This window comes from Tachyglossus aculeatus, chromosome 6 (genome assembly GCF_015852505.1).
Source record: "Tachyglossus aculeatus isolate mTacAcu1 chromosome 6, mTacAcu1.pri, whole genome shotgun sequence".
NCBI lineage: Eukaryota > Metazoa > Chordata > Mammalia > Monotremata > Tachyglossidae > Tachyglossus > Tachyglossus aculeatus.
The window spans coordinates 49217487-49244504 of record NC_052071.1 but is presented as its reverse complement, the minus strand read 5'-3'; the positions used below and the strand labels follow the sequence as shown (position 1 = coordinate 49244504).

At 45.2% G+C, this 27018-nt stretch overlaps 1 protein-coding gene across 1 annotated transcript in view; it reads left to right on the top strand.

Moving 5' to 3' along the window:
• The window catches only part of TNMD (tenomodulin), a 36318-nt gene extending 10173 nt beyond the window's left edge, over nt 1–26145 (top strand). Inside the window, exons 4-8 of the mRNA XM_038747816.1 lie at nt 11175–11315; nt 11837–11938; nt 18195–18348; nt 22429–22598; nt 25796–26145. Of these exons, the coding sequence (XP_038603744.1) occupies nt 11175–11315; nt 11837–11938; nt 18195–18348; nt 22429–22598; nt 25796–26005 (777 nt within the window). The 3' untranslated portion in view covers nt 26006–26145. The remainder of the gene's footprint in view (nt 1–11174; nt 11316–11836; nt 11939–18194; nt 18349–22428; nt 22599–25795) is intronic.
• Nucleotides 26146–27018: the final 873 nt, after the last annotated feature.

The window sequence follows — 27018 nt, the reverse complement described above, 5'->3', positions numbered from 1 at the left end:
CTCTTTCCACTGAGCCATGCTGCTTCTCTAATTATTATGAGTGACCACTGTGGAGAGTAGAAGAATCCCAGCAAACAGATGCACTAGGGAGAGGTTTCTGGCTTTTGTTTACAAGAGTTGAAAACCAGAAAGAACCCAAATGAGTAGCTTAGAATGTCCATTTTAATAATGATAATAATAACAACAACGATAATAATAATAGTAACATTATTTGTTAATAATATGCTAAGTGCCAGGCACAGGGCTAGATACAAGATCACTGGAGCAAAGACAAACCCTTTCCCTGTCTAAGGAAAAGGAAAACCCTTTCCCACTTTACAGATGAGGAAATTGAGACAGAGAGAGAATTGCTGGAGCCAAAATTAGGATCCAGATCCCCTGACTCCCAATTCTGTGCTTTAGTTCTGTCTCCTGTTCCACCTTCCTTAGACTAAGCTGCCTCTGCCTGTACTACGCACTTAGAAGAGTACAACAGGGTTGGTGGACAAGTTCCCTGCCCATAAGGAGCCGACAGTCAAGTAATTAGCTGATATCAAAAATCCAATCATCCAAAAATCCAGTCCCCTTAACGAAATCCCAATCCCAGCCCCAGCCCAGTCCTAATGAGGCTTTTCAATAACAGAGGTTATTGATTTTAATTTTCAGAAACACAGACAATTGGAATTTGCTGATGAGTAGCCCTAAGTCATGGGTTTTAAGGGATGTCTTTCCCCAAGCTAGATCACCCCACACAGGGATTTCTATAACAGCTAAGAACCCTTGATCGTCTAAGGACTGGCTATTGTGTGTTCTAAGGGAGAGAGCACGGGACCGGGAGTCAGAAGAACTGGGTTCTAATCTCAATCTCTGTCCCTGGTCTGCTGTGTGACCTTGGGCAAATCACTTCTCTGGGCCAGTTTCCTCATCTATAAAATGAGGATTCAATTTGTACTTCCCAAGCACTTAGTACAGTGCTCTGCACACACTAAGTGCTCAATAAATACGATTGAATGAATGAATGAATACCAGTTCTTCCTCTCCCTTAGACTGTGAGACCCATATGAGACAAAGACTGTGTCTGTTCCGATTGCATTGTGCCCACTCCAGTGCTCAGCACATAGATCCACTTGAAAATAGCAAACAATTAAGGTGGCTTTTTTTTTTGGTAATGGTATTTGTTAAGTGCTTACTTATGTACCAGGCACTGTACTGAGTGCTGGGGTAGATACAAGCCAATCACTTAGACACAGTCCAAGTCCCATTGGGGGCTCACAGTCTTAATCCCCAATTTCCTGATGAGGTAACTGAGGCATATAGCAGTAAAGTGACTTTCCGAGATCACAGAGGAGATATGCCAGGTGTTTACTGTTTCAGCTTAATGCTTTATTAGGGTGCAATGTCGCAGCCTGGAAGGGCTGAAATAGGCAGGAGGAGCTGGGGAGGGGTTTGGGGAGTGGGTTTCCTTGCCCCTAGGCTCTCATTCCTCTGCCCTTCCCCTCCCCGTCTTCTCTCCTCTCCATTCATTCAATCGTTCATTCAATCTTACATATTGAGTGCTTACTGTGTGCAGAGCACTGTACTAATGCTTGGAAACTACAATACAGCAACAAATAGAGACAATCCCTCCCCACAACGGGTTCACAGTCTTCCCTGGCCCAGCTCCTTGAATTCCGAAGTCAAGTGAAGCCCACTTGACCTCTCCCTTCTCTTCCACTGGAGCCTGGGTCTCTCTATGCCAACTCCACAGGCAATTCCAGCAGCTCCACCGACTGGCTGCAGCCTCTGAGGTGGGGGGTTCTGGAGTCTCTTGGCACCTGACAGGCCTCCCAGGCATGGTACTCAGCACCACAAACACACATATACACACATACACATTTGAGGCAGTCACTGTCCTTGAACAGTACAGAAAGAAGTCCTAGGGCAGTACACTTGGAGGAAGATACAGACTGCCCGCTACTGTTCCCCAGCCAGTCTATGGAGCCTTTCTCTGGGTAGGAGAGGAGGTCATGGCTCCCTAGTGTTTGTTTCTGTGCCTTTCTCCAATGTGCTCAGTGGGTTCAGAGGTGGTGTTGACTCACGCGTTGGCCAGCAGGTCCCCTGGGGAGGCTCCTTCCGCCAGACTCTCCCTAGAAAGCCCTTAACTGATTCCCAGATGATGATCCTGGCACTGAAAACGCAGCTCTTTGAGATTCAGCCGGAGTCTTTCACACCCCCTCACACCCCCAACTTGGGCAAGTGAGTATAGTTCTTTCTTCTGTGCTCCAAACATCTGGTGCAAAGCCCAAACATATCTGCTTTGCTCTTTGGCACATGGGAAATGCAGACCTCCTCCTCCTTCTCCTCCCCAGTTTCTGCTTGGTCTCCCCCAGGCAGACATCAGGGAGGGAAGCTGGGGTTGGGGGGAATGAGAAGGGTGAGCCCCGGCAAGCATCTTCAGCAAGGGGGTAGGTGGTGCCATCCAGATTTCACTGGGCACACTCCACGCCAGATACACAGAGGAATTCCCAAAGATCACATTGTCCCTTCCTGGGAAGCCCTATTCTATTAGGATTGAACTGGGATCCATTCTCTTCTGGTTCCCAGACCATTCCTGAAAATTTCACACTCGTCCATTCCAAGACTTGAATCCGACTTTGATTGGTCCTGCCATGACACTCCATCTTGCTGCCCGTCCATGCCACCATGAACACGGAGCCCCCTGGGAATGCTGCAGACACTAAGTGGGCATTTTCCTGTCAAGTTGGATGCTTCCAGGGACAGAGTGGGAAACTAAGGATCACTGCCCAGGAGTGTCTGCCAGCAGAATGGACCAGCAGTATCTCCAGTGGTGGAGTGACCATCATTTTTTGCTATTGAGTGTACCTGTAGACTATAAGCTCCTTACAGACAGCGTTCACATCTACCAACTTTATTGCATTGTAACTCTCCCAGGCACTTAGTACAGAGTTCTGCACTCAGTAAGTACTCAATAATTACCACTGATTAATTAACTGTGCCAAGCACTCTGCTGATTTCCCATCATACTGCATTATCACAGACAACTAGAGAATAAGGCTCTGACTGCTCACTGTCCCACAGCGACCTCCTGGGAGGGCAATGTACTGGCCTGAAATAGCTTTCTGGTGGGTCTGCCTTCAGGGATGGTCAGTTTGGGTTTTTTAATGGTGTTTGCTAAGAATGTACTATGTGCCAGTACTTTGTATATAGTGCAAAGAGAAAAGCAGCATGGCTCAGTGGAAAGAGCACGGGCTTTGGAGTCAGAGGTCATGAGTTAAAATCCTGGCTCTGCCAGTTTTCAGCTGTGTGATTTTGGGCAAGTCACTTAACTTCTCTGTGCCTTAGCTACCTCATCTGTAAAATGGGGATTAAGACTGTGAGCCCCACATGGGACAACCTGATCATCTTGTAACCTCCCCAGTGCTTAGAATAGTGCTTTGCACATAGTAAGCACTTAATAAATGCCATTATTATTATTACAGTACTATGTACTAAGCACTGGGGTAGATACAAGCAAATCAGGTTGTATGCAGTCCACGTCCCTCATAGGGCTAACAATCTTAATCCCTATTTTACAGGGGAGGTACCTGAGATACAGGGAAATTAAGTGACTTGCTCATGGTTATACAGCTGACACGTGGCAATTCCCCCACATCAAATAGTGGCAGGCCCTACGAACATGGGACAGGGGATGACCTGCGTCTTGGTGGAAAACACTCTTCAGCTCTGTCAGTGGAACAACAGACTAGATCCCTCAAGGGGAAGACAAGCACTTTCTCTCACCAGTCAACAATGGTCAGACAAAAGAATCAGCAAGAGAAGCGTCATCTATTGGAAAGAGCACAGGCCTGAGAGTCAGGAGGCCTGGGTTCTAATCCTGGTTCCACCATTTGCTTGCTGTGTGATCTTGAGCAAGTCACTTGAGTTCTTCTCTCTGCCTGTTTCCTCATCTGTAAAGCAGGGATTCAATACCTGCTCTCCTGCCCCCTTAGACGGTGAGCGACATTTGGAACAAGGAGAATATCTGATCTGATTGCTTTGCATCTATCCCAGCACTTAGTACTATGCTTGGCATATAGCAAGCACTAAACAAATACCACAATTATTAAAGACAAGCCCCTTGGCATAGCTTTGGGTCTGACAGTGCAGAGAAAAAAATTCTCAGCTTTGTGCAAAAGGAGGAAAAAGTTGCACAGACCAAAATTTTTCCAGCTGCTGATGTGAGACAGGGTGGCCCCCTCAATTTTCTAAGAGGTGGGGAAGGATGGTATTTGAAATGCAAATCACAAACACACTGGCACAGTGAGCATCGTTTTAAGCTGTAGTAAACCAGGCGTGTTGGAGATGGTGATAGAAGAGGCCATTTTGACCCTACATCATATGAATCAGTAAACAGTATTTATTGAGTGCTTAAAGTATGCAGAGCACTGCACTGTACTAAACACGTGGGAAAAAATAATAGAGATGGCATTCCTGATCCTGCCCTCAAAGGAGCTTACAAACTAATGAGGGCGAGAGACAATAACAATAATAACAAACCATAGAGCACCCACTCTTGTCATCCAGGGTGTGGTTCCATTTGCAGGATTCCAGAAAGAACACAAAAGACCTGAGCTGGTACAGAGAGTGAAATGGAGAAACTTCCATTTAAGGATAGACTAGAAAACCTGGGACTCCCCTCACACAGTGAGCATTGGCTTGCCAACCACATTTTTTGGTGTGCATTTCAGCTTCTGAAAGGGTGTCTCAAAAGGAGACATTGAAGGATGACAGTGGGGAGGAGAGTCTCTAGATTAATCCCAGATTTCAAAAGAAAACTGAACCAAATGTCCTCAACTCCCTCTCAGGACAGGCAAAACCACCTCACACCTCTGCAGATCCATCACACCACATCTGAAGCTGCTTTCTCCTCCAGGAAACGTCCCTCTCAGACCTCAGGGACTACTGCATCAAAAGAGAAAAAAGTGAAAAACTATAAAAAATGGATGAGAAGACCCATTTACTGCCTGAGCAGGAAGATTAAAATAGATTGAAGAAAGAATTTCTGGACAGAAAAAGGAATGTGTGCGGTAGGGTGGGGGGAAGAAGGGGGAGGACTGGAGGAAGGGGAAGGTGGTTTTTATCCAGGATTTCTTCCAGCACCATTTTCTTATATTTTGCTTTTCCTATAGATCATAAATTTTCCAGTTCACTCTTTTCCTGAACCAGCCAAAAAAAAGTGAGAGACAGGGGTTCAGACCAGGGATCTGAGAAGGCCCAAACACCCATTCCTCCTTTGGATTTCCATTTGCCTTGGGCAAGAAAAGCCACTGCACTCCTGCCTCTCCAGGAGAAACTTTGGATTTCTGGATTGCAGGTGTAGAATCTGGTGCCCGATCTGGAATCTGAAAAAGCCAAGCAACATTACTTTGGGAGTGGGAAGGGGATCCGGTCCCGTTGGGTCTGGGTTGGAACTGATCTGGTTTCCCCAGGCTCTTCCCAAGCTCCAGTGGAAGAATCAAATCCTTTAGACCATAAGCTCATTGTAGGAAGGGAACACGTCTACAACTCTGTTATAGTGTACTCTCCTAAACGCTTAGTACAGTGCTCTGCACACAGTAAGCGCTGAATGAATATGATTGACTGATCAAAGAGGAAGCTAGTTAACTGTCCCTCTTCTGAAGATATTCCACTGGTCCCTGACCCCAAACCATCTGACCAACCTAAAGCAGCCTATCTCAGGAGAGGCTGGTGTAGAGATGCCCCAGTCTTACATTCCCCCTTTTAGCCCCTCCCTGGAACATCCCTCACACACCCTAGACTGTGAGTTCATTGAGGGCAGGCATTGTCTCTCTTTATTGCTGTATTGTACTTTCCCAAGTGCTTAGCACAGTGCATTGCACACAGTAAGCGCTCAATATGACTGACTGAATGAATGAATTTCACATTCAAGGGATCAAGCCTGTTGTTGGGTATGGACCGTCTCTCTATGTTGCCGATTTGTAATTCCCAAGCGCTTAGTACAGTTCACTGCACACAGTAAGCACTCAATAAATACGATTGAATGAATGATTGAAGCCTCAAGGACTCAGTGAGCCAGCAGGCTGAGACAGCTGGTTTGGGGACCTGATTTGGGGTTTTGGGGGTCAAGGTCAGTCTGATCTTCATTTAAGAGAGCCATGGAAATGGCTGTGATCTGCTGAGCTCTGGATAGTCCAATTTCCCAACTCTCACGTCCCCAGAACTACGGAAAAAATCATTCCCCAGCTGGAGCGTGAAATCCTAAAGAATGTTGAGTAATCCAAGCCCGGGGCTGATGACTGTGCAGTACTTTCCTTCTGTCCAGGGAGACAGCTTTCCAACACCCCACTTCCCCGCCGCCTCTAACCTCTTTTTTCCTTCCAGCGATCCATCAACAGTGTTTCTGATAAAAAAAAAATAAAATGAGATGGTTAGTGGTGTCAGAGTTTATCTAGGCAACAGCTAATATTTCTCAACAAAATCCCATCTTTCTGGGAGTCCTGGCAACAGTGGCTAGTAATGGACCTTAATGGATCTTCCTTAACTGGCTGCCTCTCTCTCCGCTGGGCTGGCCTGCGGCTCAATGTATTCACCATTGATGTTAGCTTCTCCTCCCTTAAACTGGCTTCTGAGCAGTAAATAAGAATGTAATGAGAGTCAGAAGGAAATACCTAGCCTAAGGGCACTTGCTACCTGTTGCACACTAATACAGATTTGATTAGCTAACTCTGTGGCTGCCACAGACCTCTTCCTCTTTCGGCTTCTGAGTGGCATCTAGGCCTTGTGGAAAGCCCACGGGCCTGAGAGTCAGAAGACCTGGGTTCTAATCCCAGATCAGCCTCCTCTCCAGGGTGTCCTTGGGCAGGTCACTTCACTTCTCTGTGCCTCAGTTACCTCATTTGGTAAATGGGGATTAAGACTGTGAGCCCCACATGGGTCAGGGACTGTGTCCAACCTGATTAACTTGTGCCTACCCCAGTGCTTAGAACTATGTCTGGCACGTGCAAGTGCTTAACAAATACCATTTAAAAAAATAAAAAAAAACCTGCCCCTGGCTTGAAAGCTCTCTAGAAACCCGTTTTTGACACCAGAAAAAAATAGATGATCCGTCTTTTTTTTTTTTCCAACTCAGATCCATTGTTTCAAATACCATCTATCACTTCAGACCCTTCCAGCTGGTTTCTCTTCTCGAGCTGGGAACAAACTGACCAGCTTAAGTTAATATTCAGACTCCAGCATACACACGGACAAAAAAGTTATCCAGGACCTGCCCCTCTGACTGTCCGAAAGCCACCCAAAAGCCACCCTGATTTTGTTCTCTGCCCAGGGCCTACTTTTTGCCCCCACTCTTGTTTACGAAGGAAAATCCACCCGAGGGCTCAGATTTGAGCTCAGATAGGAAGCAGCTTGGCATAGTGGATAAGAGCACAGGCCCGGAAGGTTGTGGGTTCTAATCCCGGCTCTTCCACTTGTCTGCTGTATGACCTTGGGAAAATCACTTTACTTCCCTGTGCCTCAGCTTCCTCACCTGTAAAATGGGGATTGAGACTGTGAGCCCAATGTGGGACAGGGACTTGTCCTATACAATTTGCTTTTATCCACCCCAGCGCTCAGTACAGGTGCCTGTGACCCAGTAAGCACTTAACAAATACCAGAATGATTATTATAATTATTATCTGAATGAATAGGACACAGGCTTCAGGGTAGCAGAGTCTGACTGAGCCAATGCGTTTGGGGATGGACAGACAGAATTCAGGAAGAAATAGTTGTCCACTTAAAGGTCGAGGAAATATTTTTCATATACTCGACATCCTGCCAATTAGAGAATAGAGCTGCCACCTGTTTTTTCAGGAATGATGCTAGGCAAGTTAGAACATTCAGGGACCGCTGTGCCTTGTGATAACAGTAATTGTGGTATTTGATAAATGTTTACAAGGACTCTATTAAATGCTGCAGTAGATACAATACAATCAGATCAGTCACAGTCTCTATCCCACACAGCACTCTCAGACTAAGATTTATTGTATCCATAATTTATTCATTTTAATGTCTGCTTCCCTCTCTAGACTGTAAGCTGGTTGTGGGCAAGGAAAGTGTCTACCAACTCTGTCTATTGTACTCTCCCAAGCACTTAGTACAGTGCTCTGCACAGAGTAAGTGCTCAATAAACACCACTGATTGGTAAGGGTGGGGGAAGGTATTTAATCCCCATTTTACAGATGAAGAAACTGGAAAACAACAATAGTAATTGTGCTAAGCCCTTAGTATGTGCCAAGCACTGAACTAAGCACAGGGGTAGATACAAGTTAACCAGGTCATTCATTCATTCATTCATTCAATCATATTTATTGAGTGCTTACTGTGTGCAGAGCACTGTACTAAGTGCTTGGGAAGTACAAATCAGCAACATATAGAGATGTCCCTACCCAACAATGGGCCAGTAGGAGGGTGAACAGGTATTGAAATCCAATTTTGCAAATGAGAGAACTGAGGCACAGAGAAGGTAAGTGACTTGCCCAAAGTAACACAGCAGGTATGTGATGGAGGTGGGAGTAGAACCCAGGGCCTTGGACTCCCGGCCCTATGCTCTTTCCACTAGGCCATGCTGCTTCCCCTAACAGAGAAGTCAAGTGACTTTTTCAGGGTCACACAGCAGATAAGTGGCAGTGCAGGATTAGACCCCAGGTCTGATTCAATCCTGAGGACCATCTACAAACTGCAGCTATCGCCATAACTGAGTGGTAGGTAAAGAATTTGGAGAGGGTCCACAAAAATGACAAATGATTTAGGATTGGAAAATAGAAACTACAAGTAAAAGTTAAGAATACAGAGGAGATCCAAAAGAGAGAATGAAGAGGAGGAAAAATACCTATCTTCAAAAGCAGAAAGGGAGGTTTCTCTTAAAATGCAGATCTCTCCAGTCAGAACCGATCAGGAAAAAAATTGGCTTTGACCGCAGCAGAGAGACTCTTGATTAAGACTTTCTGACAGGAAAGGTTGACAAATGTTGGAAAGAATTTCTACGAAAAATCACAGAATCTCCTTCCCAGGATATTTTTAACCGAGACCGAAATCTACCAGTGAAAACGAATTCACGGGTAAAATAGCCCTGGAGAGACGGAAATGAATGACTGGATTACAGCTGGAGGTCCTTTAAGTCTCTGATCTACTAGGAGTCTTAAACATGGCTCAGTGATGTGAATTGGGCAGTATGCCTTAGGACAATGAAGGCTTGATTTGGCTTTTGTTGTTTAAGGTGAACAAACTCTTCCCCAGAGAAATAACTCAGTAGTATCTCTTATCAGCCAAGGAAATCTCTGTTAGGAAAACCCTTATTCAGCTTCAGACCTCTCTGCAGTCTGAGTACCTTGTCCTTCCGAGCAATTTTTTTAATGGCATTTGTTAAATGCTATGTGCCAGGCACAGTACTAAGTGCCACCTTACAAACTAATAGATGCAAGCAAATCAGGTTGGACACAGTCCCTGCTCCACATGGAGCTTACAGTCTTAATCCCCATTTGGCAGATGAGGTAACTGAAGGCCCAGAGAAATTTAGTGACTTGTCCAAGATCTCGTAGCTGACAAGCAGTGGAGCTGGTAATAGAACCCAGGCCCTTGTGAGTCCCAGGCCAATGTTCTATCCACTAAGCCATGCTGCTTCTCAGCAATCCTCCTGTAACAGACCCTGCAAGCAACCCTTGATGATTATACGCAGAAATGCCTAACAAGGAACTCCAGATCAGATCTCACACTCAAATGTCTGACTTCCAACCCCTCACCGTCACAGCTCCCTGAAATTCCCTCCCTCCCCGAATCCAACAGACAGCAGCTATCCCTGCGTTCAATGCCCTCCTAAAATTCCTCCCTCCTCCAACAAATCTTCCTTGATTAATTCTCAAAACCCCATCAGATCAACTCGACAGCCACCTTTTTCATTCAATCGTATTTATTGAGCGCTTAATGTGTGCAGAGCATTGTACTAAGAGCTTGGGAAGTACAAGTTGGCAACATAAAGAGATGGTCCCTACCCAACAACGGGCTCACAGTCTAGAAGATACACTCTAGAAGAAGCCACCTCTACCACTTACGTCTGTATTTCTCCCCTTCTTCAGCACTTGCGTGTAAATGTATATTCAGCTGTAAAGTCAATAATTCCCATTTGGAAATACTTTTATGTCGCTCTCACCCATCCGAGTGTAGGCTTCCTTGAGATACAAGCTAATTAGGCCAGGTACAGTCCCTATACCACTTGGGGCACACAGTCTAAGTAAGAGGAAGACTATGTATTCAATCTCCATTTTTCAGTTGAGGAAACTGAAGCGCAGAGAAGTGAAGTGTATTGACCAAGGTCACCCCAACAGGCAAGCGGTAGAGCTGAAATTAGAGCGCAGGTCCTCTGGCTCCCGGTCACCTGCTTTATCCACTAATCCATGCTGCTTTCCACTACCAGGACCAGGCCACGACTAAACAGCAGCAGACTCAAGCTCTCCAGGCAGGTCTTACCATTAGAGATGCTTCATTCACAATGACCTCACCGTTATCACCAATCCAGCTGGAACAGCAATGGCAACTTCCTGTAGAATCTTCCCAATGGCAAGAACCACACCCAACTCAGATGCCACCATTAATCAATCAATCAATCAGTCAATATTTATTGAGCACTTGCTATGTGCAGAGCACTGTACCAACTGCTTGGGAGAGCACAAAACAACAGTATTAGCAGACACGTTTCCCATCCATAATAAACTTACATTAAGAGCTCTAGAAACATGGTCATTTCCTCTACCCTCTCTCTCCTCTGCATCACTTCCACACTGGCTGTGTATCCCTTAGACACTTTGATATTCACCCTAGACCCCAGTACTTAGATAAACATTCTTTTATTCTTTTAATGTCTGTCTCCTCCTGTAGTCTACAAGCTCCTTGGGGGCAGCTCACTGTGAGCAAGAATCCTGTCTACCAACTTTGTTGTATTACACTCTCCCAAGCACTTAGTACAGTGCTCTGCACACAGTAAGTGCTCAATAAAAACCACTAATGGATTGATTGATGCCTGGAACTTGCTACAGTCCTCATCCTTTCCCCAGATGTCCTGTTACTGTGTTATGCCTCCTGCAAATTCCATTAGGCACAAACAATCTGTGTTAGGGACCGTAACCTGATAGCATCTTGATGTTTTTCTTCTCCCCTGGGCCTAGTTTTACGACATGGAGCATACCTTCTTCAGTAATGGAGCGCAGAAAAAAATTCGGATGGAAATCGACCCTTTCACCAGGACCGAGATGTTTAGAAGTGGAAATGGCAGCAAAGAAATTCTGGAGATACACGACTTTAAAAATGTAAGGAGGGAGGTTTTTTTTTTTCTAGAGTGGGTGGCGGGGGCAAGCTTAGGTTTCTGGAGAAAGGTATCCAATTCTCAACCACAATTTAATATCGAATGCACAGTTTTCTATTTTGGTATTCCAACCATCAGGTATCTTCTCAAACTGCACGATGACCCAGATGAAAAGCAGCATGACCTAGTGGAAGGAGCACAGATCTTGGGGTTAAAGGACCTGAATTCTAATCTCAGCTCCACCACTTGTTTGCTGGGTGACCTTGGGCAAATTACTTCAATTCTCTGTGCTTCAGTTCCCTCATGGGCAGAATGAGGATTCAATACCCATTCGCCCTCCTACTAAGAATGTGAGCTTCATGTGGGGCAGGGACTGTGTTGGACTTCATTATCTTGAATCTACCCCGGTGCTTAGTACAGTCTTTAACATTGAATAAATGCTTAAGAAATGCCACAGTTATTATTATTATCATTCAGTTCTTCCTCGTGCCTCATTACCAGGAATGTGTTTTATCTGGTTTTTAGGGATTCACTGGGATCTTCTTGGTTGGACTTCAAAAGTGCTTCATCAAGACTCAGATTAAAATGATTCCTGAACCTGCTGAAGCAGAGGTGGAAGAATTGGAGGTAGGTGTAACGCTCCTCCAGCCAAGCGGACCACATGGGACTCCTTTCATTCATTCATTCAATCGTATTTATTGAGTGCAGAGCACTGAACTAAGTGCTTGGAAAGTACAAGTTGGCAACAACTTGACTCCTTTGACCTCAAAGGGAGGAGGCCATTCTTCCCACAGGACATTCTAGGTGTCCTGGGTGAATCACTAATGGCAATGGGAAGCCATGTGGTCTAGTGGAAAGAGCACAGCCCTGGGTTCGAATCTCCACTGTCACACACCTACTGTATGACCTTGGGCAAATCACTTAACTTCTCTGTGCCTTGGTTTCCTCATCTCTAGAATAGGGAGTCAATACCTGTTCTCTTTCCTACTTATTATCATCAGTTGTATTTACTGAATGCTTATTGTGTGCTAAACATGTGGGAGAGCACAATTTAACAGAGTTGTACTTAGACTGTGAGCCCTATAAGGGACAGGGCCTGTGTCCAACCAGATTATCTTGTATCTTCCCTAGATGCTTAGTACAGTGCTTGGCACATAGTAAGCATTTAGCAAGTACCATACTATTAATTAATAATGGCATTTGTTAAGCGCTTACTATGTGCCAAGCACTTTTCTAAGCACTGGTCGGGGGGCGGGGGGGGGGATAGAAGGTAATCAGGTTATACCACAAGGCGCTCATTCATTCATTCATTCAATTGTATTTATTGAGTGCTTACTGTGTGCAGAGCACTGTACTAAGCTCTTGAGAAGTACAAGTTGGCAACATATAGAGACGGTCCCTACCCAACAGCGGGCTCACAGTCTAGGCTCACAGTCTTGATTCCCATTTTACAGATGAGGTAACTGAGGCCCAGAGAAATTGACTTGCCCAAAGTCACACAGCTGACAAGTGGTGGAGAAGGGATTCGAACCCATGACCTCTGACTCTCAAGCCCGTATATTTTCCACTGAGCCACGCTGCTTCTCAACTTCTCAACTACTAATACTCAATTACTAATACCTCTACAACTAATAATAAGAAATAATGAGGCCCTCCCAATGCCCTGCCCCTCTGCCTTACCTCCTTCCCTTCCCCACAGCACCTGTATATATGTATATATGTACGTATTTATTACTCTATTTATTTATTTATTTTGTTTGTACATATCTATTCTATTTATTTTATTTTGTTAATTTGTTAATATGTTTTGTTTTGTTCTCTGTCTCCCCCTTCTAGGCTGTGAGCCCACTGTTGGGTAGGGACCGTCTCTATATGTTGCCAACTTGGACTTCCCATGCGCTTAGTACAGTGCTCTGCACACAGTACGCGCTCAATAAAAATGATTGAATGAATGAATGAATGAATGAAGCTCGACTGAGGGAGGCTTTCTCACCCCATCCCACCCCACCCCAACATACTTCCAGTTTGTGTGTTTGCATCCCTCTCCTCCTGGCATTGCCAGGGGTGTGTCAGGACAGGACCCACACAGAAGAGTAGAAGTGAAGGCAAGTGCTAGGAAAGTGGTACAGGAGAAGCAAGAGGAGAGAAAGGAGAGGAAGGAGAGGGAGTGTCAGTCTAGAGGGGGGTTCTGTTGGTCCTTCTCTCCTCCCCCATATACCATGAGCCCCAGATGGGACAGGGACTGAGAATGATCTGATTATTTTCAATCTACCCCAGCCCTCAACTCATCTCTTGTCACATAGTAAGCACTTAACCATTACCACAATTAATATCATTACATAAGGTGTTCAATGTGGCAGGCCTCACTCCATTTCAATAAAAATAAGGATTGTGGTATTTGCTGAGCACTTTAAACTTGTTTCTCCCCCAGTGCTTAAAACAGTGCTTGACACATATAGGCACTTAACAAATGCCATTAAAAAAAAAGAACAATGGAACTGAACTGTGTTGAGGTAATAATAATAATGATGGCATTTATTAAGCACTTACTATGTGCCAAGCACTGTTCTAAGCGCTGGGGAGATTACAAGGTGATCAGTTTGTCCCACATGGGGCTCACAGTCTTAATCCCCATTTTCCAGATGAGGTAACTGAGGCACAGAGAAGTGAAGTGATTTGCCCAAAGTCACAGAGCTGACAAGTGGCGGAGCCGGGATTAGAACCCATGACCTCTGACTCCTAAGCCCGGGCTCTTTCCTCTGAGCCACACTGCTTCTCAGACTGAGTTGAAGTATTAAAATTCATACAGTTATATGCAGCTATACTTAAAGTCAGCTATTATTATTAGCATTTATTAAATGCTTATCACACACAAAGCAGTGGGTAAATGCAAGGTTATCAATTAAAACATACCCCCGTCCCACTAGGGGCTCATAATCGAAGTCACACATTCAGTCATTCATTTGTATTTATTAAGTGCTTACTATGTGCACAGCACTGTACTAAGTGCTTGGGAGAGTACAATATAACAATAAACAGACACATTCCCTGCCCAAAACCCACCTAGAAAAATGCTCTTTTTTATACACATACACACACACACACACACACACACACACACACACATTATATTGATCAACCCTGTTTATTGAGTGCTTATTATGTGCACGCTGCAGAAGCAGCATGACTCAGTGGAAAGAACACAGGCTTTGAAGTCAGAGGTCATGGGTTCAAATCCCGGCTCCACCAATTGTCAGCTGTGTGACTTTGGGCAAGTCACTTCACTTCTCTGTGCCTCAGTTACCTCATCCGTCAAACGGGGATAAAGACCCATGGGACAACCTGATCACTTTGTAACCTCCCCAGCGCTTAGAACAGTGCTTTGCACCTAGTAAGTGCTTAATAAATGATATTATTATTATTATTATTATTATGTGCAGAGCATGGTACTAAGCACTTGGGAGAATACAATATAACAGAATGGCCTAGTGGATAGAGCATGGGCCTGGAAGTTGAAGAGGCCTTGGTTCTAATCCCAGCTCCACCACTTACCTGCTGTGTGACCTCGGGCAAATCATTCACCTTCTCTGTGCCCTAGCTACGTCTTCTGTAAAATGAGGTTTAAGACTTGGAGCCTCAATTGGGACAGAGACATTGTCCAACTTGATTAGCTTGTATCTACCCCTGTGCTTAGTACAGTGCGTGGCATATAGTAAGCACTTCACAAATACCATTAAAAAAAGTTAGTAGATAGGTTCTCTGTCCAAAGGAAGCTTTTACACACACACACACAAAAAAAAAATAATAATAAAATAAAATAAAATTTAAAAATGTGCACAATAGATTTAGTAGACAGGATCCCAGCTCACAAGGAGTGTGCAATCAAGCGAGGGAGACAGATACAATAATAAATTACAGAAAAGAGAGAAAAAGCGGACTTGGGGAAAAAACAGGCTTCCAGGATAAGGCAGTATTACAGGAGCTGAGCCTAATGGAAGCAACAGTCCAACTAAGCATCACCTGGAAGTAATATCATGTGTCAGTTTGGGAATAAAATTGATCCATAATCATTCTAGAAGAATCAGCCAGCAGCCGAGCAGTTTGACGGATGCATTACCAGAATTTATTTTCAGGGGCTGATGAAGACATGGGCCCATAAACTCTCATTCTGGCAAATTTTTTTCCCTGATTCATTTCCCTGTTGATTTTGCCAAATCGTATATGCAAAGTTGTTCATCTTGGACAAGAGGTACAAGAAAATTATATTTTTATATCAGTCAACCAATCGATGGTATTTTTGAGCACTTACTATGTGCAGAGCACTGTACTAAGTGCTGGGAGTAGTGCACAATACAGCAGAATTAGCAGACATGCTCCCTTCCCATAATGAGCTCACAATCTACAGACAGTCACATCTAGGGTTCGACATAAGACTATAGCATCAAAGTGACTGCTGCTTCCTTTTCTATCACATAATTCTCTGCACTTTAGTGTCAAAGCCATGTGTCTCCTCCAGTTCCAAAGTGCAAAAACAGGCACAGTTTGGCCAGCAATTTGATCCAATAACAACATTTTTTCTACCATAATATCTTCCACTGGATTCCAAGTTCCTTGCAGAGTTAAGTAATCCAAGGCCAAAGAGAGCGCTGAATGGTGAATTACAGATGATTACAGGCATTCTTACTATTGTTAATAATAATAATAATAATAACTGTAGTGTTTATTAAGCACTTATTATGTGCCAAGCACTAGGCTAAGTCCTGGAGTAGGTACAATAAAATCAGATCAGACATAGTTCTTGTTCCTTTCATTCATTCATTCATTCATTCAGTCGTATTTATTGAGCACTTACTGTGTGCAAAGCACTGTACTAAATGCTTGGGAGAGTACAGTACAACAACAGACACATACCCTGCCCACAATGAGCTCACAGTCTAGAGGAATATAACCCAAAGGGGAGGGAGAACAGATATTTAGAACAGTCTCTAGACTGTAAATTCACTGTGGGCAGGGAATATCACTGTTTATAGATGTATTGTACTCTCCCAAGTGCTTAGTACAGTGCTCTACACACAGTAAGTGCTCAACATATACAACTGACTGAATGAATGAATATTTAATCCCCATTTTGCAGATGAGTAAACTGTTCCACAGAGGACTCACAGTCTAATAGAGAAGGGGAACAGGAATTAAATCCCCATTTTAATGACGAGGAAACCGGTACAGAGAGTTTGTGCCACATGGCAGGCAAGTGGCAGAGCAGAGATTAGAACCCAGGACTCTACTCCCCATCCTGTGGTCTTTTCACTATTTCATGCTGCTTTCTTTAGAGAAGAAATTCAAGCAGAGAAAATCATAACACAGGTAACAGAGAGGGAGAAATTGAGATCTCATCATTGGTAGGGGGGGAAAAGCTTGAAAAAGAGAAAAATCAGTAGAGAGGATTAGAGGACAGCTATTCAAAACGAACGAAGTAGAAAGATTGTTTAAAGCAAGTGAGAGAACAGCCCTAGAGAAGCAGAAAGAAAGGTGAGCAGCTCTAGAAGATAAGGCCAGGGAAATCTAATGGTAAAGCAAAGAGCCAATCTTTCTTTTAATCTATATTGGTGTTCAAATGTTAGTTTTATTCTATTGTACTATTCCAAGAGCACAGTACAGTGTTTTGCATTCAGTGGATGCTCAGTAGATACTATAAATGAAAATCAAATCCTTCTAGGGAGCCAGAATTCTAAAAGAACAAAGAGTAGTTTGTGGCAGAACAATTCAGGATTGATCTGGTTAATTGTTGGTCCCAGTTTTATAGAGCATTCATTGTAAGCTCCTTGACAGGAGGCATTGTAATAATAATAATAATGATAATGGCATTTGTTAAGCGCTTACTATGTGCAGAGCACTGTTCTAAGCGCTGAGGGGGATACAATGTGATCAGGTTATCCCACATGGGGCTCACAGTCAATCCCCATTTTACAGATGAGGGAACTGAGGCTCAGAGAAATTAAGTGACTTGCCCAAGGTCACACAGCAGACATGTGGTGGAGCAGGATTCGAACCCACCACCTCTGACTCCAAAGCCCGTGCTCTTTCCACTGAGCCACTCTGCTCTCAGTTGTACCATACTGAATCTATTGTACTCTCTCAAGTGTTCACTACAGTGCTCTGCAGTCAGTAAGTGCTCATTAAGCACCATTTATTGATTGATTAGACAGGAAGCAGTGTGGCCAAGTGGAAATAGCATAGGCCTAGGAGTCGGAGAACCTGGGTTCTAACCCTGGCTCTGTCACCTTCCTGCTGTGTGACCCCAGGTATGTTACAACAATAACAATAATAATAATAATTGCAGTATTTGCTAAGTGCTTACTATATGCCAGGCACCAAACTAAGCGCTGGAGTAGAGATAAGTTAATCAAGTCCAACAAAATCCCTGTCCAACGCAGAGTTCATGGCTAAATTCACAGGTAATAAATTCTCATTATACAGAAGAACCTGAGGAATGGGGAAGTGAAATGACTTGCCCCAAGTCCCACAGCAGGCTAGAGGCAGAGCCAGAATTAGAACCCAGGTCCTCTGGCTTTCAGGTCTGTGTTCTTTCCACTAGGCCTATGCTGCTTCCCACTTAACGGAGACGCGACAATTTCTCTGTGCCTCGGTTTCCTCATCTGTGAAATAGAGATTAAATACCTGTTCTTCCATTTGGACATTTGAGTAATGGCTCATGGACCAAACCCCGGTGTTTACACTTCCATAGCCACAGCTCCAGCCTTCCCGGGCCCCGGAGTCTGAGAATTAGCCCATGCTGGGGAGGGGCAGTCGTCCCACCCTCTGCAGCTGCGCATTGAAATTTTGCCATTTCTCCTTTTTTCCCCCAACCGCATTCCTCTTTCAGGACGGTGCCATCACAACAACATACTTCGAGCAGTCTGTGGTGTGGGTTCCGGGAGAAAAGCCAATTGAAAACAAAGAGTTCTTAAAAAACTCGAAAATCTCTGAGGTCTGCAAGAACGTGAGCATACACTGGATTCATCCAACAGTGCTAGCAGGTAGGCCGTCTGCTTCTCTCCAAAGCCAGGAACAGGTTAACGGCCTGACAATCCGGAGACTGAATTCCTAGTAAAACGAATCATCGGCTTATATCTTCCTAGATGAGACCGTGTATGCTAAGTGCCAGCACGGAGGGAATTTTCCCAGCCGAGTGATAAATCAGATAAATGAATGCTGACAGGCTCTTAAATATAAAGCAAGGGTAACGTTGCACTTGTGTAGCGAGTGATAGCAAAGGGCCGATCCGTCTTTCATTACATATCTGTATTCATTCCACTCAGTCTACCAACTCATTGCTCAGACCACACCAGGTCCATCACTGCAGCAGAATTGAAGTTCAAAAACAATCCCTCACTGCCAGCAACTGGGATTTTTAACCGAGAGAGGTGGCACCCGGAAGATCTGGCCAGAGGGGCTGTGAGTTGTTTGTTCCAAAAGCATGGCTTCAAACCCTTTCGTGCAGTGCTAGAGAAACAGTGTGGCCTACTGAATAGAGCACAAGCCTGAGAGTCAGAAGGACCTGGGTTCTAATCCAGGCTTGGACAAGTCACTTCATTTCTCTGTGCCTCAGTTACCTCATCTGTAAAACAGGGATTAATCAATCAATCAATCAATCGTATTTATTGAGCGCTTACTGTGTGCAGAGCACTGTACTAAGCTCTTGGGAAGTCCAAGTTGGCAACATGTAGAGACAGTCCCTACCCAACAGTGGGCTCACAGTCTAGAAAGGGGAGACAGAGAACAAAACCAAACTTACTAACAAAATATCAATCAATCAATCAATTGTATTTATTGAGCGCTTACTATGTGCAGAGCACTGTACTAAGCGCTTGGGAAGTACAAATTGGCAACACATAGAGACAGTCCCTACCCAACAGTGGGCTCACAGTCTAAAAGGGGGAGACAGAGAACAGAACCAAACATACCAACAAAATAAAATAAATAGAATAGATATGTACAAGTAAAATAAATAAATAAATAGAGTAATAAGAGTGTGAGCCTTATGTGGGACATGGACTGTGTCCAGCCTGATTAGCTTGGATCTACCCCAGCGCTTACTACAGTGCCTGGTACATAGTAAGCGCTTAACGAAGACCATAAAAAAGTGCTCTGCCCATAGTAAAGTGAGCCCGCTGTTGGGTAGGGACTGTCTCTATATGTTGCCAACTTGTACTTCCCAAGTGCTTAGTACAGCACACAGTAAACGCTCAATAAATACGATTGATTGAACGAATGAACGAATAAAGACCACTGGTGATGATAATGATTCTTTGGATGCACTGAAGACAAACCAAAAGGCAAGGGGAGCAAACTGACACCCCATTAGCTGGCAGCCAACACAACTGCATGCTGGGCCCCCCAGAAGCCTTGAAGCTGCCCTTCCTTGGTTCAGTTCAATGATATGAAGATGAAAGGGTGGCTTGGGTCTGAACCAACAGCGGGCAAAGCCTGTGGCTTCCGCCTCCGTCTCCTTTGAGAACTTTGCGGCTTCCCTATCTGCTGTGGAAACTGGGAAGGTTGGTGGTGGCTCCAAGAGTCTGCAGGGAGGAGAGGCAGGGTCTCCCACAGATATAGGGACCCTCTTCAAAGGCGAGGATGGCTCCCGCACCATTCATTCAATCGTATTTATTGAGCACTTACTGTGTGCAGAGCACTGTACTAAGTGCTTACACCAGAGTGAGCTTGATTCCTCCCCAACAAACCCTGTGAGATTCCCAGCGGGGCTGAACACCCTTCCCCCCACCCCTGGACCCTGGTGGCTTTGGGTCCCATTATCATCATCATCATCAATCGTATTTATTGAGCGCTTACTATGTGCAGAGCACTGTACTAAGCGCTTGGGAAGTACAAATTGGCAACATATAGAGACAGTCCCTACCCAACAGTGGGCTCACAGTCTAAAAGGCCCATTATCTCTCTCTGAAGTCCGTCCCCTCCTCATCGTCCCCTTAAATCCACTCCCTCTTCTCCCCCCGACATTCAAAATGTAAAGTTGGAACCTCTAGCCTGCCCCTGGCTTTTCCCTGGTACCCTCCTCATCTGTTCACGTCCTTGTTGCCAGCCCCTCTCCAGTCCCCAGTAGGAACCCAGGTGTTCCAGTAGAGAAGCAGTGTGGCTCAGTGGAAAGAGCCCAGGCTTTGGAGTCAGAGGTCATGGGTTCGAATCACACCTCCACCACTTGTCAGCTGTGTGACTTCGGGCAAGTCACTTCACTTCTCTGGGCCTCAGTGACCTTATCTGGAAAATGGGCTTGAAGACTGTGAGCCCCCCGTGGGACAACCTGATCGCCTTGTATAGTGCTTAGAACAGTGCGTGGCACATAGTAAGCGCTTAACAAATGCCATTATCTTCTAGACTGTGAGCCAGTTGTTGGGTAGGGACCGTCTCTATATGTTGCCGACTTGTACTTCCCAAGTGCTTAATACAGTGCTCTGCACACAGTAAGTGCTCAATAAATACGACTGAATGAATGAATTGAATGAATGAACCCAGCATGATTCAACTACACGAGAACACCTTTTGAGGAGCATTTGGGAAAAAAAATCTCTCTCTTTTGGATGTGGGAGCTCCTGGAGAAAAAGAATGGCATCTTTCGGCCTGCCACGCCTTGCCTCATATTGCCATCCTCACCAGTATTTACTGAGCCCCTACTCTGGGCAGGGACCTGGTTTTAAACCAGGACATCCACTCCGCAGCTGGTTCGTATCCGTCTGATAGAGATGGGCCTTCAGGCCGGGTGATTTTTTTATTTTAAACTCTGTTGTATCATTCTCTCCCAGGAGCTTAGTGCAGTGCTCTGCACACAGTAAACACTCGTGAAATAGCACGGTCTTGGGAGTCAGAGGTCATCGGTTCAAATCCCAACTCTGCCGCTTGGCAGCTGTGTGACTTTGGGCAAGTCACTTAACTTCTCTGTGCCTCAGTGACCTCGTCTGTAAAATGGGGATTAAGATCGTGAGCCCCACATGGGACAACCTGATCACCTTGTATCCTCCCCAGTGCTTAGAACAGTGCTTTGCGCATCGTAAGTGCTTAACAAATACCAAAATTATTATTATTACATACCATTGATTAGTTGATTAATCAATTAATTAAGCATCCAGCCTCCCTCCGCCAGGTGCCCAGACTCAGAAGCAGTGCCTGTGGTCACAGGAGCCTGTTGGGGAACACAAAGGCTCTGGATATACAATAAAATTAATAATAATGACATTTATTAAGCACTTACTATGTGCAAAGCATTATTCTAAGCAAGGTGATCAGGTTGTCCCACAGGGGGCTTACAGTCTTAATCCCCATTTTACAGATGAGGTAACTGAGGCACAGAGAAGTTAAGTGGCTTGCCCAAAGTCACACAGCTGACAAGCGGCAGAGCCGGAATTTGAACCCATGACCTCTGACTCCAAAGCCCATGCTCTTTCCACTGAGCCACGCTGCTTCTCTATAATATATACTTGTATATATTATGGTACTTGTTAAGAGCTTTCTGTGTGCCAAACATTGTTCTAAATGCTGGGTTAGATGCAAGTTAATCAGGTTGGGCACAGTACTTATCCTACATTCATTCATTCATTCAATTGTATTTATTGAGCACTTACTGTGTGCAGAGCACTGTACTAAGCGCTTGGGAAGTACAAAGATGATGATGATGTGCATCTAGCTTTACTTCTACTTATTCTGATTCATTCATTCATTCGATCATATTTATTGAGTGCTTACTGTGTGCAGAGCACTGTACTAAGCACTTGGGAAGTACATATCGTAAGCACTTAACAAGTACCACAGTTATTATTACATTGCAAGTGCTTAATGCATGCCAAAATCATCAACACTTCATAGAAACAATCACCTCTACCAAATATTTTAAAAAATTTGGGGCATTAGAGATCTGTGCCCAGGAGGATCATGAGCTCTTTGCTTTGAAAATCCCCTAAAACTCAATTGACGGAGGGGAGCAAGTTGAGGGGCCAGAGCAACGTGGACAAGTCTTGGGGCCAGTCTTCGGACCCCACCACCACGTGGGTCCCCCAAAAGTGGATCTTGACAAAGCGTCAACCCGAATCGTTCCCTTTCCCTTTCAGCCCCTGTGCTCCAAGCCTCTGAGGAAGAGGGGGATGAAGAGGTCCCCCTTCTCCCAAGCCCAGAAGAGGGGGTGAAACCTGACAAACACGGGACCAATCCTGGCCTGAAGCCGGAGAAGCGGCGTCGGGCCCGCCAGCTAACGGAGCAGGACCTTCCCGTGAACGACTATGTGAGTCTGGGCCCTCGGGGGCCGCGGGGAACTCAGGATGTGCACAGCAGTGGGACCACGAGCCCCACACTGGTGCTGCTTTTAAAACGTCCATTGGAGGCCAACTTGGGGGTGCCCTTGGGAGGGGGAGGCTCCCACCATGGACCTGGGGCATGAGAGACTGGACACATTTGGATTGGAGGGGTGGGGGTGTGCTCCCACACAGGGCAAGGAAGGAATGAGAAACGTGGACACACAACGGGCTGGTTGGCGGCCCACAAAGGAACTGGTCAGGGCTTGGCATGGAGCCCGTTCAGGCTAGGGCCGGGGCTGGCCCAGGGTAACCATTTCCTGCTGAGGTCAAGGTCGGGTCAAAGCTACAGCCAGAAGTTTCATCGAAGCTAGTATTTCCAGCTGCCCTCCATTTCAGAGTGGGGGATAGGACAGACGGCCCAAAAAGCCGTGGGGGCAAAGCTAATGAGTTCACCCAGAGTCCTGACTCCATCGCTTCTCTGCCATTTGCCTGCTGTGCGTCCGTGGGCAGGTCATTTAATTTTCGGTGCCTCAGTTTCCTCATCTATAAAAATGGGGATAGGCTCCCCGGTGTCCCTCAGACTGTGAAACCCATGTGCGATGGGGATTGTGTAAGATCTGAAGCACTTTGTACGGTGTTTGGTACATTGTTAAGCACTTAAATACCACAATTATTATTATCATTATTATTATTCTCCCTTCTCCTGCTCTGGCTGAAGCTACTTTTGATGTGCTCAAAAGATTTCTTAATGAGGCCACGAAGTGAGGCCTCAACCACATGACAGTTTAGGATGATTTATTTACGGATTCACCATTCAATCACTCCTGAAGGGCAGGGATTGTTTCTACTAACTCTATCATACTGTGACAAGCACCTAGTATAGGGCTCTGTACAGAGAAAGCAATCAATAAATACCACTGATTGATTGAACTGTTCAAGAGAAAGGGGGTCCTTAGAAATAGTGGGGAAACTAATACATGCCTCATTGTTTATCTTAACACCTTACCTGTCATGGCAACCAAATAACGTTATCAACTTTGGGGTGGTGGGGAGGATAGATTGTAAGTTTGTTGTAGGCAGGGAATGCTTTGTTTTGTTTTTTAAATGGTATTTGTTAAGTGCTTACTTTGTGCCAGGTACTGTTCTAAGCACTGAGGCATACTTAAGCTAATCAGCTTGGGCACAGTCCCTGTCCCTCATGGGGCTCACAGTCTTAAAACCCATTTTACAGATGAGGTAACTGAGACACAGAGAAGTGAAATAATAATAATAATAATAATAACGGTATTTTTTAAGTGCTTACTATGTGCAAAGCACTGTTCTAAGCGCTGGGGGGATACAAGATAATCTGGTTGTCCCACATGGGGCTCACAGTCTTAATCCCCATTTTCCAGATGAGGTAACTGAGGCACAGAGAAGTGAAGTGACTTGCCCAAAGTCACACAGCTGACAAGTGACAGAGCCAGGATTAGAACCCATGATCTCTGACTCCCAAGCCTGGGCTCTTTCCACTGAGCCACGCTGAAATGACTTGCACAGGGTCACACAGCAGATAAGTGGGAAAGGCAGGATCAGAACCCAGGTCCTTCTGCCTCCAGGCCCATTCCCTTTCCACTTAGTCCATGCTGCTCCTCACCAATTCTGTTATATTGCAATCTCCCAAGTGCTTAGTTCAGTACTCTGCACACAATAAACACTAAAATACCATTGATGATGATGGTGATGATGATGATGAGACTGGGAAGACAACTACTTTGGATTTTGGTTAGAAACTACTTTCAAGAAGGATTTTGGCAAACGATAGTAATTAGCAGCACACCCTTTCTGTTGTGAAACCCTCCCATGATGAGTGGGACAAGAAGTCTCTTCCCAGAGTGAGAAATAAATATTCACAGTACCTCAATGTAATCCCTTTGGCCACCTGAGAAGCAGCGTGGCTCAGTGGAAAGAGCCCGGGCTTTGGAGTCGGAGGTCATGGGTTCAAATTCCGGCTGTGCCAATTGTCAGCTGTGTGACTTTGGGCAAGTCACTTCACATCTCTGGGCCTCAGTTACCTCATCTGTAAAAATGGGGATTAAGACTGTAAGCCCCACGTGGGACAACCTGATTACCTTGTATGTACCCCAGCACTTAGAACAGTGCTTGGCACATAGTAAGCGCTTAACAAATGCCATAATTATTATTATTATCACTACTTTGATCTGCACTCTATCTCCAGCCCCAGAGCACTTACGTACATACCCTTAAGAGAATCAACAAGGCTTAGTGGAAAGAGCCCGGGCTTGGAAGTCAGAGGTCATGGGTTCTAATCCCGGCTCTGCCACTTGTCTGCTGTATGACTGTGGGGAAAGCCACTTAACTTCTCTGGGCCTCAGTGACCTCATCTGTAAAATGAGGATTAAGACTGTGAGCACCACGTGGAACAACCTGATGACTTGTATCTATCCCAGCACTTAGAACAGTGCTTGGCACATAGTAAGCGCTTAACAAATACCACCATTATTATTATTTTTATACTCTGCTACTTCCCCTACCTGCATTATAAATTAATGTTCATTCAATCTTATTTATTGAGTACTTACTGTGTGCAGAGCAGTGTACTATGTGCTTAATGTCTGTCTATCCCACTAGACTGTAAGCCTTTTGAGGTCCAGGAACATGTCTATCTACTAGGAGAAGCAGCGTGGCTCAGTGGAAAGAGCCCGGGCTTTGGAGTCAGAGGTCATTGGTTCAAATCCCGGCTCCGCCACTTGTTAGCTGTGTGACTTTGGGCAAGTCACTTCACTTCTCTGGGCCTCAGTTACCTCATCTGGGGATTAAGACTGTGAGCCCCCTGGTAGGACAACCTGATCACCTTGTAACCTCCCCAGTGCTTTGCACATAGTAAGCGCTTAATAAATGCCATCATTATTCTTATTACTATTATCTAGTAATAGATCATTTGTATCTGTTCCAGCACGTAGTACAGTGCTTGGCTTAAAGTAAGCATTTAATAAATACCACAATTATTATCATAATTACTATTAATATTATTTAGGGCCAGAATTGTGTCTTCTAACTCTATTGTACTTTTCCAAGCACTTAGTACCATCCTCTGTTTAGTACAGTGCCCTGCACGCAAGCAGGTGTTCAATCAGTCCAACCATTGGGCTGATTTTTCCTCACCTCTTCATTTTCCTTGTAGACTGAAAACGGCATTGAATTCGACCCCAGCCTGGATGAGAGAGGCTACTGCTGCATCTCCTGTCGCCGGGCCAACAGATACTGCCGCCGGGTCTGCGAGCCTCTCCTGGGCTTCTACCCCTATCCGTACTGCTACCAAGGAGGGCGAGTCATCTGTCGGATCATCATGCCCTGCAACTGGTGGGTGGCCCGGATGCTAGGGAGGGTGTAGGGTGGCAGATAGCTAGAGCTCATGATGGCTAATGCGTTATAACCGCGTAGCAGAGAATCTATGCCCCCGAGGCCCTTGTATGCTTCCCATCAACTCTCTTCCCGCAACAGCATCTGTATCGCTATCTTAAATGTGTACCTCCTCGATGGCTTGATTACTGAGCAGTTCTCCCGCCACCATGAATGTTAAACCTCCTGCTGCCAGGTAGTACACACAGGTATGACCTGGAGGGAGATTCGCACGTGTGACATGAGCGGGGAGGTGAGGGGGGGACGCAGTCATTCATTCATTCGACTGGGTTTATTGAGCGCTTACTGTGTGCAGAACACTGTACTAAGCACTTGGGAAAGTACACTATAACCATAAACGTGACTTTCCTTGCCCACAATGAGCTCACAGTCTAGACTGGGGGGAGACAGACATCAGTACAAGTAAATAAAATGACAGATACGTACATAAGGGGTTTGGAGCTGGGAGGGGGAAGACCAAAAGGATAAATAAAATTACAGATAAGATGTGACGTGGGGAGACATTCGCAGGTGTGAACTCTGGAGCGGCGGGGTTGGAGGGAGACACATGCACACGTGGGTGCCATCTGCGGGGATGATCACAAATGTGATCTGGAGGGAATCTCACAGGTGTGATATGGAGGGACACCCATGGGTGTGATCTGGAGGGACACTCACAGGCAAAACCTGGGGGGGACACTCACAATAAATCAATCAATTGTATTTATTGAGCGCTTACTGTGTGCAAGGCACTGTACTAAGCACTTGGGAAGTACAAGTTGGCAACATATAGAGACAGTCCCTACCCAACAGTGGGCTCACAGTCTAAAAGGGGGAGACAGAGAACGAAACCAAACATACTAACAAAATAAAATAAATAGAATAGATTATGTACAAGTAAAATAGAGTAATAAATATGTACAAACATATATACATATATACAGGTATATATACACTCACAAGTGTGTTGGGGAGGAATGGAGGGGGATGGCAAACTCACTAATG